The 20,988-nt window shown below is 54.5% G+C and overlaps 1 protein-coding gene across 1 annotated transcript; it reads left to right on the forward strand.

The window, feature by feature from the left end:
- Nucleotides 1–803: 803 nt before the first annotated feature.
- ak8 (adenylate kinase 8) lies at nucleotides 804–18,139 on the forward strand (the record flags this gene model as incomplete). The annotated part of the gene is made up of 13 exons (XM_030104961.1): nucleotides 804–1,069; nucleotides 1,458–1,553; nucleotides 1,646–1,730; nucleotides 1,825–1,874; nucleotides 1,945–2,037; nucleotides 4,277–4,345; nucleotides 4,509–4,590; nucleotides 15,283–15,354; nucleotides 15,419–15,607; nucleotides 15,700–15,822; nucleotides 15,935–16,030; nucleotides 16,905–17,046; nucleotides 18,059–18,139. Coding segments are annotated over exons 1-13 (1,184 nt in total), but the record flags the coding sequence as incomplete, so codon positions are not given.
- Nucleotides 18,140–20,988: the final 2,849 nt, after the last annotated feature.

Below are 20,988 nucleotides of genomic sequence, written 5' to 3' on the forward strand. Positions count from 1 at the left end.
ACCTGGACCAGAGAGCAGCCTCCACCTGGACCAGAGAGCAGCCTCCACCTGGACCAGAGAGCAGTCTCCACCTGGACCAGAGAGCAGCCTCCACCTGGACCAGAGAGCAGCCTCCACCTGGACCAGCCTCCACCTGGACCAGAGAGCAGCCTCCACCTGGACCAGAGGGGTGGAGGTGTTGAGCTGGTCTGCCACGTGCATAAAGGAAACCTGCTGCAGTCGCTCAGTGATGCTGATCGCTGCTTTGCTGTTTCCACCTGGAGGAGGAGGAGGAGGAGGAGGAGGAGGAGGAGGAGGAGGAGGAGGAGGAGGAGGAGGAGGAGGAGGAGGAGGAGGAGGAGGAGGAGGACCTCCACCCCTTTCTGCCTGGTGGAGCGTTGCAGGTAAATAAGTGTGGTTACATCAAGTTTGTGTTGCGTTCCATCCTGAGCCTCCAGACCCCCCCAGACCCCGGCTGACCCCCCAGACCCTGGCTGACTCCCCAGACCCCGGCTGACCCCCCAGACCCTGGCTGACCCCCCCCACCCCCCAGCTGACCCCCCAGACCCTGGCTGACCCCCCCCCACCCCCCAGCTGACCCCCCCAGACCCTGGCTGACCCCGGCTGACCCCCTGGCTGACCCCCCAGACCCTGGCTGACCCCCTGGCTGACCCCCCAGACCCCGGCTGGCCCCCGTCCCCGCCCCCTGCTCCACCTCCCAGGCCCTGCAGCAGAGCAGTGAAGGCAGCGCGGCCTTCTGGCCTTCTGGAAGTTTCCGTTCTTTATTTTTCATCTGAAGAATAGCGGGGAACCAGACACGCGCCTCTGTCCTCAGGGACCACGTGCTTCACTTGGTTTTCCTCCCAGAGCGGGTCTGGTCCATGGAGACCTGCGGGCCGTTCCTCCTCGTTCGCTCCTTTGTCTTTTATCAGATTTATTGACTTCAGATGGTTTTAAAGCTTCTTTCTTGCTCCGCGCTGCGGGACGTTCGCGTCCCGGTCGCAGCCATCTTGGATTTCTGCGCTCTCTGATTGGCCCAGCAGGTCTCACGTGATGTAAACCGCAGCACGATACCTACGCGAGTATGTCGGTAAGTAGAACCGCTTCACGTTACTTCTATAAAAGCTGCAGGATTACTCGGTCAGATGTTTCTTCATCTCGCTCCTTCACCGAACTTTACTCTGTCTGACCGGAGGAAGCGACCCGGACTGTCGCCTCGCGACCGGAAAACAAACAAACGAACGCTCCGCCAACTTCCCCTAGCAACCACCCAAAGCGTCCTAGCAACGGCGAGACGAGGCGCGCAGAGGACGTTGGTCTGTCCCGGGTTTAGGACGGTTTCACCCGGGTTATATCCCGGGTCTGTCCCCGGTTTGAGCTCCGGTTTTCCCCGGGTTAAAGCTTCCATCTGGCCCCGGTCTGACCCGGTTCTGGCCCCGGTCTGACCCGGTTCTGGCCCCGGTCTGACCCGGTTCCAGGCTTCCCTCCTGATGGACGAGACGGTGAAGCCTCTGAGGATACCTGTTGCCATGGCAACGTATGGAGACACGCACCAGCTGTCCCACCTGATGCAGGTACACAGTGACGGAGACGGTAAGACAGTGAGACAGTGAGACAGGTTTCAGTGTGACGTGAGTGTCTTCCTCTCCCCCTGTCTGTCCCTCAGGACCTGCTGTCCGTCCTCCTGCTGCACCGTCCTGAAGAACCGCTGTCCTTCCTCATCCGGACGCTGAGGAACAGCTCTGAGAGCAGTGAGAGTCCTGAATGTCCCCGGGAATCTGCAGGATGTCCTCTGGATGTCCAGCTCAGACCTCTGACAGAATGTCCATTGTCCATGTGTCTCAGTCCCCAGGGTGCTGCTGCTTGGACCCCCTGCTGTGGGGAAGACCACCGTGGTGAGTTCAGAGTGGAAGACAGTAGGCTGACCCTCTGAACTTTGACCTCTGACAGCTCCTCCCTCTCCAGGCTCAGCGTCTGAAGACAGAGCTGAAGACCGTCCACCTAACAGCCACGTCTCTCCTGGAGGACCAATCACTGCACAGCGCTGAGGACCAGCAGGTAGACTGAGAGTCCTGGGAGGAAGATGCTCTATAGTCTGATGTCAGAGGAGGAAGATGCTCTATAGTCTGATGTCAGAGGAGGAAGATGCTCTATAGTCTGATGTCAGAGGAGGAAGATGCTCTATGGTCTGATGTCAGAGGAGGAAGATGCTCTATAGCCTGATGTCAGAGGAGGAAGATGCTCTATAGTCTGATGTCAGAGGAGGAAGATGCTCTATAGTCTGATGTCAGAGGAGGAAGATGCTCTATGGTCTGATGTCAGAGGAGGAAGATGCTCTATAGTCTGATGCTAGAGGAGGAAGATGCTCTATAGTCTGATGTCAGAGGAGGAAGATGCTCTATAGTCTGATGTCAGAGGAGGAAGACGCTCTATAGTCTGATGTCAGAGGAGGAAGATGCTCTATAGTCTGATATCAGAGGAGGAAGATGCTCTATAGTCTGATGCTAGAGGAGGAAGATGCTCTATAGTCTGATGTTAGAGGAGGAAGATGCTCTATAGTCTGATGTTAGAGGAGGAAGATGCTCTATAGTCTGATGCTAGAGGAGGAAGATGCTCTATAGTCTGATGTCAGAGGAGGAAGATGCTCTATAGTCTGATGTTAGAGGAGGAAGATGCTCTATAGTCTGATGTTAGAGGAGGAAGATGCTCTATAGTCTGATGCTAGAGGAGGAAGATGCTCTATAGTCTGATGTTAGAGGAGGAAGATGCTCTATAGTCTGATGCTAGAGGAGGAAGATGCTCTATAGTCTGATGTTAGAGGAGGAAGATGCTCTATAGTCTGATGCTAGAGGAGGAAGATGCTCTATAGTCTGATGTTAGAGGACGAAGACGCTCTATAGTCTGGTGTTGGGGGGAAGATGCTCTACGAGGGTGTACCCAAAAATAACCGGAATTTGATTATAACTTTTTATTTATGACATTTCAAAATAAAACACCACCGTCGCCTTCAAAATAGTCTCCATCCGCATTAACGCAGCGCTCCAGCCGTGTCTCCCACTTCATCAATGCGTCGTCAGACTCGTGCGTAATTGTGCCATTTTTTGCCGGCTGCGATTTGTCTGTCCCCTCCTCCACATCTGCAAACCGCTGTCCCTTCAGCTGCTTCTTCAACCTGGGGAACAAGAAAAAGTCCCTGGAGGCTTCATCTGGAGAATCAGGCGGATGGGAGAGGAGATTCATCTCATTCTTCTCCAGAAACGGCGTGAGGCGCAGCGCCGTGTCCGCTGGCGCTCTGTGGTGGTGGATCAACCGGCTCCACTCCGCCACGACGCTCTGCTTCCTCCTCACATCCTCACGGAGCGTCTGAGGACTTCCTGTAGTAGTCCTGGTTTACAGTCTGACCTGGAGGGACAGACTCGCTGTGGACGAGACCCTGGACAGCCGAGAAGCAGCTCAGCGTTGTTTTCACGCTGAGCGGACCTGACGCGCCGACATCTGGCCCTTCTCAGACCCCCGGACCACTCATGGACCTGAGTCTTCCCCAGAGCAGCATCCTTGTAGGCTTGCTGCAACAAGCTGAGTGTTTCTGCTGCTGGTTTTCCAGCAAGAAGCAGAATTTAATGTTCTGCTCTGGCTTCACAGTCAATGTCGCCATTTTGGAAAAAGCGCAGACCGCCGCTGCACTCTGTTGCTATAAATAGCTCCTGACAGGCGTCAGTGTCACTCTGGGAGCTCAGGTTTCTCACAGATGTGCACGAGGCTTACCTGCAGCACATCTGACGGCCAGAAGTCGGAACTCATTATTATTAGTATTTTATGACCAAATTCCGTTTTTTTTGGGAACCCCCTCGTATAGTCTGATGCTAGAGGAGGAAGATGCTCTATAGTCTGATGCTAGAGGAGGAAGATGCTCTATAGTCTGATGCTAGAGGAGGAAGATGCTCTATAGTCTGATGTCAGAGGAGGAAGATGCTCTATAGTCTGATGTCAGAGGAGGAAGATGCTCTATAGTCTGATGCTGGAGGAGGAAGATGCTCTATAGTCTGATGTCAGAGGAGGAAGATGCTCTATAGTCTGATGTTAGAGGAGGAAGATGCTCTATAGTCTGATGTCAGAGGAGGAAGATGCTCTATAGTCTGATATCAGAGGAGGAAGATGCTCTATAGTCTGATGCTGGAGGAGGAAGATGCTCTATAGTCTGATGCTAGAGGAGGAAGATGCTCTATAGTCTGATGCTGGAGGAGGAAGATGCTCTATAGTCTGATGTCAGAGGAGGAAGATGCTCTATACTCTGCAGGATCTTCCAGACCAGCTTCTGGTCTCTCTGCTCCAGAAGAGGCTGAACCAGGAGGACTGCTGGACCCAGGTTGGTGGTCCTCTGGCTGCTGTCTTAAACACATCTGGGTCCTGGAGGTTCTGGAGGTTTTCAGTGGGTTCACAGGACCAGATCCCCGACAGAACCTGATCTCTGACAGAGCCAGGACCTCCACGGGAGCAGAACAGGGTCTCACCTGGCCGTGGTGTTTCAGGGCTGGGTCTTGGAGGGATTCCCTTGGACTCGTCTGCAGGCTTTGAGTCTTCAACAGGCCGGAATCCTCCCCCAGCATGTTGGTGAGTGAGTGAGTGAGTGAGTGAGTGAGTGAGTGAGTGAGTGAGTGAGTGAGTGTGTGTGTGTGTGTGTGTGTGTGTGTGTGTGTGTGTGTGTGTGTGTGTGTGTGTGTGTGTGTGTGTGTGTGTGTGTGTGTGTGTGTGTGTGTGTGTGGTCCAGTCCACCTTTCTTGAGGTCTGAGTCTGGGAGACGGGATCTGGACCTGGACCTGGACCTGGACCTGGACCTGGACCTGGACCTGGTATCTTCCAGATCAGCGTTTCTGGTTCTAGAGTCTGTTTTCAGTTGAGCTGTGATTTAATATGATCCAACGCTCTGGTGGTGTGGACTGGATCCCCTTCAGAACCAGATCTGGTCATCTTCTCGGGGTGACGGGGGTGATGGAGGTGACGGAGGAGCTGGAGGGGACGGAGGTGACGGAGGAGCTGGAGGGGACGGAGGTGACGGGGTGACGGAGGTGACGGAGGAGCTGGAGGGGACGGGGGTGACGGAGGAGCTGGAGGGGACGGAGGTGACGGCGGTGACGGAGGAGCTGGTGGGGACGGAGGTGACGGAGGTGACGGGGTGACGGAGGAGCTGGAGGGGACGGAGGAGCTGGAGGAGCTGGAGGGGACGGAGGTGACGGAGGAGCTGGAGGGGACGGAGGTGACGGAGGTGACGGGGTGACGGAGGAGCTGGAGGGGACGGAGGTGACGGAGGAGCTGGAGGGGACGGAGGTGACGGAGGTGACGGGGGTGACGGAGGAGCTGGAGGGGACGGAGGTGACGGAGGTGACGGGGTGACGGAGGTGACGGGGTGACGGAGGTGACGGAGGAGCTGGAGGGGACAGAGGTGACGGAGGTGACGGGGGTGACGGAGGTGACGGAGGAGCTGGAGGGGACGGAGGTGACGGAGGTGACGGAGGTGACGGAGGAGCTGGAGGGGACGGAGGTGACGGAGGTGACGGGGTGACGGAGGAGCTGGAGGGGACGGAGGTGACGGAGGTGACGGGGTGACGGAGGTGACGGGGTGACGGAGGTGACGGAGGAGCTGGAGGGGACGGAGGTGACGGAGGAGCTGGAGGGGACGGAGGTGACGGAGGTGACGGGGTGACGGAGGAGCTGGAGGGGACGGAGGTGACGGAGGTGACGGGGTGACGGAGGTGACGGGGTGACGGAGGTGACGGAGGAGCTGGAGGGGACAGAGGTGACGGAGGTGACGGGGTGACGGAGGTGACGGAGGAGCTGGAGGGGACGGAGGTGACGGAGGTGACGGGGTGACGTAGGAGCTGGAGGGGACGGAGGTGACGGAGGTGACGGGGTGACGGAGGTGACGGGGTGACGGAGGTGACGGAGGAGCTGGAGGGGACAGAGGTGACGGAGGTGACGGGGTGACGGAGGTGACGGAGGAGCTGGAGGGGACGGAGGTGACGGAGGTGACGGAGGTGACGGAGGAGCTGGAGGGGACGGAGGTGACGGAGGAGCTGGAGGGGACGGAGGTGACGGAGGAGCTGGAGGTGACGGAGGTGACGGGGTGACGGAGGTGACGTAGGAGCTGGAGGGGACGGAGGTGACGGAGGTGACGGAGGTGACGGGGTGACGGAGGTGACGTAGGAGCTGGAGGGGACGGAGGTGACGGAGGTGACGGAGGTGACGGGGTGACGGAGGTGACGTAGGAGCTGGAGGGGACGGAGGTGACGGAGGTGACGGAGGTGACGGGGTGACGGAGGTGACGGAGGAGCTGGAGGGGATGGAGGTGACGGAGGAGCTGGAGGGGACGGAGGTGACGGAGGTGACGGAGGAGCTGGAGGGGACGGAGGTGACGGAGGAGCTGGAGGGGACGGAGGTGACGGAGGTGACGGAGGTGATGGAGGAGCTGGAGGGGACGGAGGTGACGGGGTGACGGAGGAGCTGGAGGGGACGGAGGTGACGGAGGTGACGGGGTGACGGAGGAGCTGGTGGAGGCAGAGGTGTAAAGTTCCACTGAGATTCATTGAAAGTCTTTGAAAACAGAAGAAAACTGGGTCCGATGTGAAGATTCTCCAGGACCGGGTCCAGCCTGGGGGGGGCGGGACACCAGACCAGAGACAGAGGACTCAGACCAGGACCACCAAACAGAGCTGAGTCAGCAGCTCTCCCTGACCGGGTGGAGGCCAGCCTGACCCGCCACCACCAAAACGCGCTTCTGCAACTCCTCAGAAAGAGGCGGTGTGCTCTGGGCTCTCGGCTTCTCACTGTTTTCATTTGTGTATGAAGGCAGCTGATTGGCTGAGCGGGGGCCAATGCCAGCCCCAGGAAGGGGCGCTGGGTTTTGTGTCTCGTGTTGGAGAGCAAGATGGCGCCTGTGACCGGCGGCGCCTCGGCTCGGCTCCTGAGTGAACTCTCTCTGGTTATTCTTTCTGCATATGTGATCATTTCAGCCCGACTCGCTGACGGACTTATGATCGGGACTTATTGTTTCGCATCAAAGAGACTATGGAGAGCCTGTGTGGCGTCCACCGTCGCTACGAACAGGCGTTTCCTCCACCGGCTATTGACTTAAACTCACCGGAGCATTTGCTGCTGTTCCGGGCGTCAGGCAAGGTCCGCAGGAGATCGAGGAAAAGGCGAGGATTCCGGGCCGGCGTCCCGGTACGGCGAAGACGTGAGGCTGCTGCCTGGACTCTGCCACGGCACGCTGCGGAGGCGTCCGGCGTCTCCGCCATGTCCTGCTCTGCCACGGCACGCTGCGGAGGCGTCCGGCGTCTCCGCCATGTCCTGGTCCTCGATGATTGTGACAGCGTATCCACGCCGCTGTTAGCCCGGGCCACGAGTGTCCTGGATCCTGTTTGGCGCTTGAGTCCTGGTCGTGGATCCTCATCGGAGCAGCGCACTTCCGTGTTTCCGTCAACACGGACCAGCTGGTGTCCTCATAACCGCTGCCTTCGTCCAATCACGCTGCACACCTCGGACCCAACGTCCGTGATGTCACACTCGATCCACCTCGGTCTTCTGAACGCCTGCTCCATCGGGAACAAATCCTTTTCCCTGAACGACCTCATCTCAAGGGAAAACATGATGTAATGTGCATCACAGAGACTTGGCAGAAAGGAGGCGTTCATCCACCTGAACGAGCTCTGCCCCGCTGGCTTTGCTGCCGGGAAGCCCCGCCCCCGTCGAGGTGGGGGGGGGGCTGGTATTCGTCCACAAGGAGGATTATGTTTGTAAAGTGACTCCTTCACAGGAATACGCCTCTTTTGAATCTCAGGTGGTCAAGGTGGGACCCCTGCTCCCTCTCTGTGTGGTGGTCTGCCGTCCTCCTGGCTCTGCTGCTGCCTTCTGAAAGGATCTTAGTGACTTCTTATCCTCTAGTTAAAGCTGGAACCTGTTTTAATCCTTGGAGACTTTAGCCTTCATGTTGATAGCACCTCCTCATCCTGCACAATGGAAGTTTTATCTTTGACTCAAGCCTTTAGCCTCGTGCAACATGTTTCAGTGCCAACCCACCGAATTTAGACCTTGTTTTCTCACTCGGCCTGGACATTTCTAATGTGTCAGTGATGGATGTCCACATGAGTGATCATTGTCTTGTTTCATGTGATTTGCATTTCAGCCCCGAGCCCAAAACTTTGGAAGTAAGGTCTCAGAGGCGCATCATCACTGCTAATACTGCAGAAAGGTTCTCTGCTTAGTTTGATCCTCTTCTGTCAACCAACTGCTCTGGTGTAGACGACCTAATCCAGTGTTTTGATGACCTCTGTGTAGTTATCTTGGATCAAGTGGCCCCTTTTAAAGCTAATCTGACTACACAGAAAAAAGCATATTTTAAGCTTTAAGAGACTGTGCCAGAAGACTGAACGTTTGTGGAAATCTACTAACCTTGAGGTTCACAGGCTCCATCTCAGGGGTCTCACGTCATCGTACGATGAAATGGTTGAGAATGCCAGGTCCAGCTACATCTGTCAACTGGTGGCAGTGAATAAGAAAAACCCTACAGTGCTGTTTGACACAATTAATTCTCTCGTTCGCCCTGCTGCGCCTGTAATTCCTGTTTCCACTGAAACTGATAGCCATGCTTTCTTGATTTTTTTCACTGATAAAATCAAGAAACTCAGGGATAACATGCCACCCCCTCTGCGTGGCGCCTCGGCTGTCATTGAGCCCATCCCCAGCATGTGGTTCACTTTGAGTCTCATGGGGCGTTCACACCGGACGCGTCGCGGGCGTTGTCGACGCTCGGGACGCCTCGAAGCTGACGCTTGTGACGCTTCGAGCACGACGCTGACACCAGGTGGTCACGACGCTCACGACGCTCGCGACGCGCGTCAGTTTATCGGCGCGCGGGAGGCTGATTTCTGTTTCCCGCTATGGCGGATGGCATCAGGAGAGCGGCTCGGCTTTATTTGTTAAATAAAGCTGGACAGCGCCGTCGTCGGGCACATGGGCGTCGTCTCTGGGTTCATCCCGTTATTCAGAGGCCTTCTGAATTTGGGGAGTTTCACCATTTGAGGATGAGGGTCGCTTCCAGGGCTACTTTAGTCTCTCCCGGGCCCAGTTTGACGACCGGCTGGCCCCAGTGTTGCCAACTCCCCAGTAAGAAAAGTGGCTATTGGCTGGTCTGCTCCTCTCTGCTCTGCCTGCAGCAGGGGGCGCTGCTGAGACTGACCGCTGTGAGAGCTTTGGGACGGGGGAGGGGCTCATTGACGACAGCAGCGAGACGTCCTGTCACGTCTCCAGAGCGCCAGAGAAGGTCGCTAGGTTTGTCGCTAGTCGCCTTTGACAAAAAAAGTCTCCAAGAGGCTTTGGAAAGTCGCCAGATTTAGCGAGAAAGTCGTCAAGTTAGCAACACCGTCCGGCCCGCATCGGTGCTCGGATCACTCGTAGTGACGTAGCACCGGAGGGATCGTCTCTGATTGGTTGACGCCCAGCGGCAGCGCGTCGAAAGTTCAGTTTTCCCAACTCTCAAAAAGCGACGCTCACGACGCTCCTGACGCCGGGGACGCGCGTCGTGGGCGTCGACGCTCGAAACGCTCAAAAAGTCGACGCTCCTGACGCTCGTCCACCATAGACTTTGCATAGAAAATCGCCGCTCACGACGCCCGCGACGCGTCCGGTGTGAACGCAGCATAACTCTTGCCGATGTTTCGGCTCTGGTAACCAAGACGAAACTCTCTTCCTGTTCCTCTGTCCTCCCCTGCAGACTGTTTTTAGAGGAACTGGAGGCAGTCGATACCTGGGTTACCGAAATGATAAACCTCTCTCTGTCATCAGGTTCGTTTTCAAACGCCTTCCAGCACGCCATTGTGGAGCCACTACTAAAAAAATGGAGGTTTAGACCCGGCAGACCGAAATAATTATAAGCCCATCTCTAAGCTGCCGTTTTTGTCAAAGATCCTTGAGAAGGTGGTCTGCAACCAGCTGTCTTCCTACCTCGACCAACATGACCTCTTTGACAAACTCCAGTCTGGCTCCCGTCAGCACCGCTCCAGGGAAACAGCCCTACTGAAGGTGTCCAGCGACGTAATGATGTCTGCCGGTTCAGGTAAATGCACCGTGCTGGTTCTCCTGGATCTGTCCTCAGCGTTTGACTCTGTTGACCATCACGTCCTGATAAATCGACTGAGGGACCATGTGGGACTGTTGGGGTCGGCTCTCCAGTGGTTCACCTCATATCTGTCTGGACGCAGCTTCTGTGTGTCAACAAACCAGATAAAATCAGAGTCGATGAATCTGGTGTGCGGGGTGCCACAAGGCTCCCTCCTGGGCCCTATTTTATTTTATTGTATCTGCTCCCCTGGGTAAGATCATCCAAAGGTTCAAGGATGTTTCTTACCACTTGTATGCCGACGACATCCAGCTCTACTGTTCTTTCAAGCCGGATGAGATAAAGAAGCTGGATTCCTTTTTCCACTGCTTGGCAGAAATAAAACTCTCTTCAGCAGACAAAACTGAAACACTCATCATCGCCCCCGATGTCTCAATTCCAGGGATCAAACAGCACCTTGGTGACTTAGGGCAGTCCGCGAATTTGTGCCTTATAAATTTGTGTGTTTTCTTTGATAAAGACATGTCTCTAGTCTCTGGTGCAGCACTGCAAGCAGCTGACAAGAAACTGTTTCTTCCAACTCAGAAATATCTCTAAACTTAGGAAAACGGTATCATGCAATGACCTAGAGCTCATCATCCATGCCTTTGTTTCTTCATGCTAAGGGCCAATCCCAATTCTACCCCTTACCCCTACCCCTTACCCCTACCCCTATGATATGCGCGTTCACGAGGCTTAAGGGCTATCCCAATTCTCCTTTTTGAATAGGGGTAGGGGTAAGGGGAAGGGCTATTTCACCCCTTTCAGCGAAGTCTGCATCGATGCTCCCTATTCTCTATAGAGGTAGGCGGAGTTTCACATTGGCCAGAAAAAAACAACATGGCGCCCACCACGGAGTCGCACAAATGTAAGATTGCTTTCTGTATACTATTTAAAAAGCTATAAAAAGTGTATTTGCTTCACTGAATTTATAGATAAACTAGCGTGACAGTGTCCCAGTCATGGATTAACGTTTTAGCGCTGCGCAGCACCGTTTCCAATTGTGAATTTGTAACTTATGAAGAGCACTAATCACTGAATTAACGTCATCCTTTATCATGTTTTTAACGTAATATGTTAGACGCAGGGACCCCGATGAAACCTGACTGCTGATTCAGTTTAGAGCCGGGTTCCTCAATTAGCGGACCGCGGCACACCTCGCTGCGGACCCAGGGCAAATGTATGGAAAAAAAAGAAAAAAAATCTTTCTTTAAACGCTCCATGTTCCGTGTGAGCACCGTTCTGCACCGCGCCGCTCTGTGCGTGTCCAGCGCACTCCGTCGCACCGCACTGCTCGGCAGTCCTTGGTATCGCTGCCCCCCGCGCCCCCCCCCCCCCCCCCCCCCCCCCCCCCCCCCCCCCTCTCCCACAGGGCGCTGAAGTCCGGACCCATGCTTGTACATAAAAAGCAAATGTGGACCTTCAAGATTTGTATTTGAGGACCCCTGGTTTAGAGGTTAAAAAGGAAGAAAAGTTTTTGAAATCAAAATACAGCGCCAAAACACATTGGGAGTAAATTATATTATTCGTCTAAGCTATAATATGTCAGTAATAAAACGTGTTTATATAAATATATCTGTATTACTTTAGGAAATTCATAAAAGAAAATGGCTTGGAAGGGGAAGTTACAGCCCAGCAAGCTTCAAAAAAGTGGGAGAACCTCAAAAAGAAATATAAGGTAAATAATAATACCATTATTAAAAAATAAAAGTAATTTCTAATGTAATTTCTATCATTTCTAATATCCATAATTTTTTGTTGTTATAGGAGTGCGGCGGGGCTTAAAGGGCCAAGGGGGATCCCAGTTCATAGTGCTGCAAAGATAGCCCTAGCCCTCAGCCCTGTTCTAAAAGGGGTAGGAAAGTGATAGGGGTAGGGCTAAGGGCTAAGGGGTAGGGGTAAGGGGTAGAATTGGGATTGGCCCTTAGACTACTGTAACAGCCTGTTCTCATGCTTGAACAAGAAGGAGCTTTCGAAACTGCAACTTGTACAAAACTCTGCAGCGAGAATACTGACCCACACAAACAGGTGGACTCGCATATCCCCCGTTTTAAAGGAGCTTCACTGGCTACCAGTTTCTTACAGAGTCCATTTTAAGATTTTGGTTTTAACCTTCCGGGCCTTGCATGGCCAAGCGCCTTCTTACATCTGTGACCTGCTCCGGCCTTACTCCCCTGCCAGGGTTTTAAGGTCTGCAGACCAGAATCTTTTAAAGGTGCTGTGTACCCGGTTTACGACCAGAGGAGCCCGATCGTTCCAGGCCGTTGCTCCCAGGCTCTGGAACGATCTCCCGCTCTCTCTCCGCTCAGTTGCATCTGTTGACACTTTCAAAACACAACTTAAAACCTTTGTGTTTGCCCAAACATTCGCTTAGTTTTTCGGGCCTGTTATGATCTCCTTTTAATGTTGACTATTTATCTGTATTTAACTGTTGTTTTATTGTTGTCTTATATATGTTGTGAAGCACTTTGTGGCTCTTTGCCTACGAAAGGTGCTATATAAATAAAAATTACTTACTTACTTACTCGTGCGTGACATGCAGTCACAAGCGACGGACCCAGGTACAAACGAGAGGCGCTGTAGTCAGGCGGCGCGGCGCTGCATGCAGCATTTGGAGATTTAAACTAAATTAACTTAAAGGTGCTGTAGGCAGGATTCCGCATCTCCGCCATCTTGCTTAGGGTTACCTCAGCAAGATGGCGATTTGACCCATCTAAGATGGCGATTTGAAACCCAGCACAGCCAATCCTGTCCTGTTTTCTCTGACATCACGCCCTTACGCAAGTTAAGCCCCTCCCACAAGAACGTGTGACGAACGCCCCTCCACCAATCACGGTTAGAGCCTCAGGGGCTCTTCTGATTGGTCAAAGATACCTGGAGCTGTGGAGATTCCTGTTCAGCTCAGAACAGAGACAGATGGAAACGCAGTGATGCTACACTCCTAAAGGATTATCAATGATTCTCTAACATTTAATCCAGAGAAAACACAGAGACATCAGCACTGACCAGCAGAATCCTGCCTACAGCAGCTTTAATTAAACTGAAATTGTTCAAAACTGTAGAAAGAGCAGACGCAAAAACACGATGGCCGTAGTCCGCCATGTTGAATGTGATGAACTGGGGAGTTCCGTCTGCTCAGTGTGACGCATGAGAGACGCCGTGCTGTGATTGGTCCGCCGCCTTACGGGACGGTAAATTAGTGGCTAATGCTCCAGATCCAGTCCCCGCAGCATCCAAGCAGCATGTGACGGATGTAGAGGAGACCTGGCTGGTCAGGCTGGGTGAAGGATGTCTGAAGTCTGAGGTCCAGGTCCAGGTCCAGGCCCAGGTAAATAGAACCGGTGCTCGTCAGGGGAAGGATCCTGACCCGGAACCACAGCTGATCCAGATCACTGAAAACAGCCCAGCTCCGCCCACCTGGAAGACACAGAGGACAAAAACTAGACCACAGAACTCGAGAGAGGCTGCAGGGCCCGGTTCCACCAGACCCAGACCAGGGACTAATCCGGGATGTCTGGGTAATCCTGGATCAACTAATCCAGGATCCGGTCCTCTAAAGCAGGATCAAGGAAAGTGAGATATCAGTTACCATGGAGATTTATTCTGGGGAGCCGGTCTGCTCCAGACCAGGACCGAGTCCAGACCAGGACCGGGTCCAGACCAGAACTGGGTCCAGACCAGTACTGGGTCCATCTTGGTACCAGCCTGGCCAGCAGCACTCTCTCCGGCGTTGAACCAATTGTTCGTCTGATTGGTTTGAATTGACCTCTGGCCAAAGCCCCGCCCCCTGGTGACTGTTGCTAGGCTGTCAAGCTTCTACAAGTCCCCAACGGGGAGACGGAACCACGGCAGAACGTAGCGGCCAATGGGAACCTGGGCAGAAGCCACGCCCCCTGCAGTGCGGTGGCCACGTTGGCGCCCGGCCCGGTCGGTGTCCACGTCCACCTGAAGACTGGCGGCTTAGCCAGCTAGCTGGCTGCTGCGGGACATGGGGACGCTCTGCGCTTCAGGAGGACGACTGGGACCTTCCGTTCTGGTGACGTTCTGCGAACAGGAACCACGACCTCCACCTCCAGCTGGGCTCATGGAGCCGAGCGAGGCCCCGCCTCCGACACGGTTCCTGACGTCACTGTGGGGGCGGGGCCTTCAGCGCCACGGGCTCGTCTCCTCCCCACATCCACCCGCCGCCGGACGGACCCGCCTACAAGGAACGGCTGTCAGGACGTGTGATTGGACAATGTTCGACTGGGGCGGGGTTTATAAAAGGTCAACTCAGTCTGATCAGAAAGTCACCATGGAAACCGCCGCTCCGTTCAGGACTCTGTGTGTGTGTGTGTGTGTGTTTGTGTGTGTGTGTGTGTGTGTGTGTGTGTGTGTGTGTGTGTGTGTGTGTGTGTGTGTGTGGTGTGTGCTTGTTTTCCTATCCTTGTGGGGACCAAATGTCCCCTCAAGGATAGTAAAACCAGCTCGATGTGCCTTGTGGGACCTTCTTCTGGTCCTGATGAGGGAAACTGTGTTTTCTTCACCATGTTGTTACTGAAAACATTTCTTTAGGGTTCGGCTGTGTGGTGGTCTGGGTCTGGGTCTGGGTCAGGGTCAGGGTCAGGGTCTGGGTCAGGGTCTGGGTCTGGGCCTGGGTCAGGGTCTGGGTCTGGGTCAGGGTCAGGGTCAGGGTCTGGGTCTGGGTCAGGGTTAGGGGCCAGACATGAATGGGAGTCAATGGAAGGTCCCCACAAGGATAGAAATACGAACCTGTGTGTGTGTGTGTGTGTGTGTGTGTGTGTGTGTGTGTGTGTGTGTGTGTGTGTGTGTGTTCTCGTATTTCTATCCTTGTTGGGGCCAAATGTCCCCACAAGGATAGCAAAACGTGGAACGACGTGCCTTGTGGGACCTTTTTCCGGTCCTAAGTAGGAGAAACAGTGTTTTCTTGACCATGTTGTTGTTACTGAAAAAAGTAAAAGTGCAAAAACATTTCTTTAGGGTTAGGCTTTGTTGTGGTGTGGGTTAGGGTTAGGGTAAGGGTCAGGGTTAGGGGCTAGACATGAATGGGAGTCAATGGACGGTCCCCACAAGGATAGAAATACAAGACTGCACGTGTGTGTGTGTGTGTGTGTGTGTGTGTGTGTGTGTGTGTGTGTGTGTGTGTGTGTCAGTGCTGCTGGAGGCCCCGGACGTCGTGCTGCAGCAGAGGGGGGACGGTCGGCTGTTGGACTCTCTGACCGGAGGTGAGTCGTGGGTCCAGGACCAGGATGTGATCCGAGCCACGGTGACATCACTTCCTGTTTGCAGACGTCTACCATCGGACCTTCGCTTGGCCCGCCGATGACGTGGTAGCTCAGCGATTGGAAAAGGGGCGGGGCCTGTCTGGGGATCAGGTGCGGCAGCACCGCCGTGAGGTCACTGGCCTAAGCTCCGCCTACCAGCAGGTGCTGCTAGTCGTCAATGGAGACCAGCCTCCTGCAGACGTTTCCCAACAAGGTACACACACAACAGAAAACACACACACACACCGAGGTCCACAGACCAAAGAAAACAATAACATTGTGCGTGTGTGCGTTTGTGCGTTTCAGTCCTGTCCTTTGTTCAGACCCGCCGCTGCTCCAGAACTCCCAGAATCCTCCTGTTCGGCCCTCCAGGGTCTGGAAAGAGTCATCAGGCCAAACTGCTGTCTGAGAAATACAGGCTGGTGGATGGTACACACACACACACACACACACACACACACACACACACACCCACACACACAGACTCCTGTCACTGCAGTGTGTTCGGGTGTGTGTGTGTGTGTGTGTGTGTGTGTGTCAGTGTGCTGTGCTCAGGTGTTGAGGGCTGCAGCAGCTGAAGGCTCCAGACCGGGTCAGCTGATCCAGACCTACCTGGACCAGGACCAGGACCGAGCAGGTAGCTGCTGTTGTTTCTGTTGTATTGTTTTTGCTGTTTGTGTTGTGGCTGTGGTTTTGGTCGTATCAGTGTCTGTGTGTGTTTGTGTGTGTTTGTGTGTGTGTGTCTGTGTGTGTGCGTGTGTGTGTGTGTGTAGAACACGCTGCAGGAGAATCAGCTGGATTCTGAACCGACCGCCTTCTGATCAGAGGGGAGACGGGGTCACAGCTTCCTTTAGTGCAGGGGTCCTGTGGGGGGGGGACTGGTGCTGTGTGTGTGTGTGTGTGTGTGTGTGGGGGGGGGGGGGCTCAGAGGGGTTGTTTGAGGTCGGGGGTGTCAGAAGGGCAGATGTCAGATGGTAGATAATGGGCATGGTTATATTTCAGTGCTGTCAGAGCTGGAGACATGAATATATGTCAGTGAAATATATCCAGTGTGTGTCAGTGAAATATATCCAGTGTGTGTCAGTGAAATATATCCAGTGTGTGTCAGTGAAATATATCCAGTGTGTGTCAGTGAAATATATCCAGTGTGTGTCAGTGAAATATATCCAGTGTGTGTCAGTGAAATATATCCAGTGTGTGTCAGTGAAGCAGAGCAGTCAGAGCTCCAGACAGTCAGTAGTTCTTCCTCAGTTGTTTTGCTGCTGGATTCAATTGATTTCCTCCATTTAGACACAAAACCCCTTCATTCATTCATCTGCCCCTCCTCCTCTCCTCCCCTCCTCTCCTCCTCTCCTCCCCTCCTCTCCTCTCCTCCTCCCCTCCTCTCCTCCTCTCCTCCTCCTCTCTTTCCTCCTTCTCCTCCTCTCCTCTCCTCCTCCTCTTCCTCCTCCTCCTCCTCCCCTCCTCCTCCTCCTCTCCTCTCCTCCTCCCTCCATCACTTGTTCCTCCAGTTCCAGACTCGGTGGTTCTTCAGGTTCTGGAGGACCGTCTGAGCAGAGAGGACTGCAGCGTCCGAGGATGGATCCTCCACGGCTTCCCCCGAGACCTGCAGCAGGCCCGCATGCTGCAGCAGCGCCCCCTACAGCCCAACAGGTACAGCAGCTCCCCTACAGCCCAACAGGTACAGCAGCTCCCCTACAGCCCAACAGGTACAGCAGCTCCCCCTACAGCCCAACAGGTACAGCAGCTCTGCTGGGGTACTGCTGGGGTACTGCGGTGGTACTGCGGTGGTACTGTAGTGGTACTGTGGTGGTACTGTAGTGGTACTGTAGTGATACTGCGGTGGTATTGTGGTGATACTGTGGTTGTACTGTGGTGGTACTGTGGTGGTACTGTGGTGATAGTGTAGTTGTACTGTGGTGGCACTGTGGTGGTACTGTAGTGGTACTGTGGTGGTACTGTAGTGATACTGCGGTGGTATTGTGGTGATACTGTGGTTGTACTGTGGTGGTACTGTGGTGATAGTGTAGTTGTACTGTGGTGGCACTGTGGTGATACTGTGGTGGTACTGCAGTGGTACTGTAGGGGTACTGCGGTGGTACTGTGGTGGTACTGTGGTGGTACTGCGGTGGTACTGTGGTGATACTGCAGTGGTACTGTAGTGGTGCTGTGGTGGTACTGCAGTGGTACTGTGGTGGTACTGTAGTGGTACTGTAGTGGTACTGTGGTGGTACTGTGGTGATACTGTGGTTGTACTGTAGGGGTACTGCGGTGGTACTGTAGTTGTACTGTGGTGGCACTGTGGTGGTACTGCGGTGGTACTGCGGTGGTACTGCGGTGGTACTGTAGGGGTACTGCAGTGGTACTGTGGTGGTACTGTGGTGGTACTGCGGTTGTACTGCGGTGGTACTGTAGGGGTACTGCGGTGGTACTGTGGTGGTACTGTGGTGGTACTGTGGTGGTACTGTGGTGGTACTGCGGTGGTTGTGCGGTGGTACTGTAATGGTACTTTGGTGGTAGACCGGAACCGTTCAAAGGGCCGTAGTACTGGTGTAGTACTTCCGTAGTACTGTTGCAATACTGTGATAGCACTGCAGTAGTACTGCAGTAGTCTTGCCTGTGTAGACCAGCCCTTCAGCTCCTGACCCTCTGAATCTTTCCTCAGAGTTTTCTTCTTGGAGGCGACAGACGAAGTTTGTTTGGAGAGAATCAGTCTGAGAGCGACTGACGCCGTCAGTGGTCACAGGTTAGTGAACGCCCCGCCAGCTACAGGCCAACTACAGGCCAGCTACAGGCCAACTACAGGCCAACTACAGGCCAGCTACAGGCCAACTACAGGCCAGCTACAGGCCAGCTACAGGCCAACTACAGGCCAACTACAGGCCAGCTACAGGCCAACTACAGGCCAGCTACAGGCCAGCTACAGGCCAACTACAGGCCAACTACAGGCCAGCTGCAGGCCAACTACAGGCCAGCTACAGGCCAGCTACAGACCAACTACAGGCCAGCTACAGGCCAGCTACAGGCCAGCTACAGGCCAGCTACAGGCCAGCTACAGACCAGCTACAGGCCAGCTACAGGCCAGCTACAGACCAACTACAGGCCAACTACAGGCCAGCTACAGGCCAACTACAGGCCAACTACAGGCCAGCTACAGGCCAACTACAGGCCAGCTACAGGCCAGCTGCAGGCCAGCTACAGGCCAACTACAGGCCAGCTACAGGCCAGCTACAGACCAACTACAGGCCAACTACAGGCCAGCTACAGGCCAGCTACAGGCCAACTACAGGCCAGCTACAGGCCAGCTACAGGCCAACTACAGGCCAGCTACAGCCAAATACAGGCCAACTACAAGCCAACTACAGGCCAGCTACAGGCCAACTACAGGCCAGCTACAGGCCAACTACAGGCCAGCTACAGCCAAATACAGGCCAACTACAAGCCAACTACAGGCCAGCTATAGGCCAGCTACAGGCCAGCTACAGCCAACTACAGACCAACTACAGGCCAGCTATAGGCCAGCTACAGGCCAGCTGCAGCCAACTACAGGCCAACTACAGGCCAGCTACAGACCAACTACAGGCCAGCTACAGGCCAGCTACAGGCCAGCTACAGCCAACTACAGGCCAACTACAGGCCAGCTACAGCCAACTACAGGCCAACTACAGGCCAGCTACAGGCCAACTACAGGCCAGCTACAGGCCAGCTACAGGCCAGCTACAGCCAACTACAGGCCAACTACAGGCCAGCTGCAGGCCAACTACAGGCCAGCTACAGCCAAATACAGGCCAGCTACAGCCAACTACAGACCAACTACAGGCCAGCTATAGGCCAGCTACAGGCCAGCTGCAGCCAACTACAGGCCAACTACAGGCCAGCTACAGACCAACTACAGGCCAGCTACAGGCCAGCTACAGGCCAGCTACAGCCAACTACAGGCCAACTACAGGCCAGCTACAGACCAACTACAGGCCAGCTATAGGCCAACTACAGGCCAGCTACAGCCAACTACAGGCCAACTACAGGCCAGCTACAGGCCAACTACAGGCCAGCTACAGGCCAGCTACAGCCAACTACAGGCCAACTACAGGCCAGCTACAGGCCAACTACAGGCCAGCTACAGGCCAGCTACAGGCCAGCTACAGCCAACTACAGGCCAACTACAGGCCAGCTGCAGGCCAACTACAGGCCAGCTACAGCCAAATACAGGCCAGCTACAGCCAACTACAGACCAACTACAGGCCAGCTATAGGCCAGCTACAGGCCAGCTGCAGCCAACTACAGGCCAACTACAGGCCAGCTACAGACCAACTACAGGCCAGCTACAGGCCAGCTACAGGCCAGCTACAGCCAACTACAGGCCAACTACAGGCCAGCTACAGACCAACTACAGGCCAGCTATAGGCCAACTACAGGCCAGCTACAGCCAACTACAGGCCAACTACAGGCCAGCTACAGGCCAACTACAGGCCAGCTACAGGCCAGCTACAGGCCAGCTACAGCCAACTACAGGCCAACTACAGGCCAGCTGCAGGCCAACTACAGGCCAGCTACAGCCAAATACAGGCCAACTACAAGCCAACTACAGGCCAGCTACAGGCCAGCTACAGGCCAGCTACAGCCAACTACAGGCCAACTACAGGCCAGCTACAGACCAACTACAGGCCAGCTACAGGCCAGCTACAGGCCAGCTACAGCCAAATACAGGCCAACTACAAGCCAACTACAGGCCAGCTACAGGCCAACTACAGGCCAGCTACAGCCAAATACAGGCCAACTACAAGCCAACTACAGGCCAGCTATAGGCCAACTACAGGCCAGCTACAGGCCAACTACAGGCCAGCTACAGCCAAATACAGGCCAACTACAAGCCAACTACAGGCCAGCTATAGGCCAACTACAGGCCAACTACAGGCCAGCTACAGCCAACTACAGGCCAGCTACAGACCAACTACAGGCCAGCTACAGGCCAGCTACAGCCAACTACAGGCCAACTACAGACCAACTACAGACCAGCTACAGACCAACTACAGACCAGCTACAGCTGAACTACAGACCCAACTGCAGCTGAACTACAGACCCAACTGCAGCTTAACTACAGAACAACTACAGCTGAACTACAGACCCAACTGCAGCTTAACTACAGACCTAACTACAGCTGAACTACAGACCTAACTACAGCTGAACTACAGACCCAACTGCAGCTGAACTACAGACCAAATACAGCTGAACTACAAACCCAACTACAGCTGAACTACAGACCTAACTACAACTGAACTACAGACCCAACTACAGCTGAACTACAGACCCAACTACAGACCAACTACAGCTGAACTACAGACCAACTACAGCTGAACTACAGACCAACTGCAGCTGAACTACAGACCCAACTACAGCTGAACTACAGACCAACTACAGCTGAACTACAGACCAACTGCAGCTGAACTACAGACCAACTACAGCTGAACTACAGACCAACTGCAGCTGAACTACAGACCCAACTACAGCTGAACTACAGACCAACTGCAGCTGAACTACAGACCCAACTACAGCTGAACTACAGACCTAAATACAGATCAGCTACAGCTGAAACTA

This window comes from Salarias fasciatus, chromosome 12 (genome assembly GCF_902148845.1).
Source record: "Salarias fasciatus chromosome 12, fSalaFa1.1, whole genome shotgun sequence".
NCBI lineage: Eukaryota > Metazoa > Chordata > Actinopteri > Blenniiformes > Blenniidae > Salarias > Salarias fasciatus.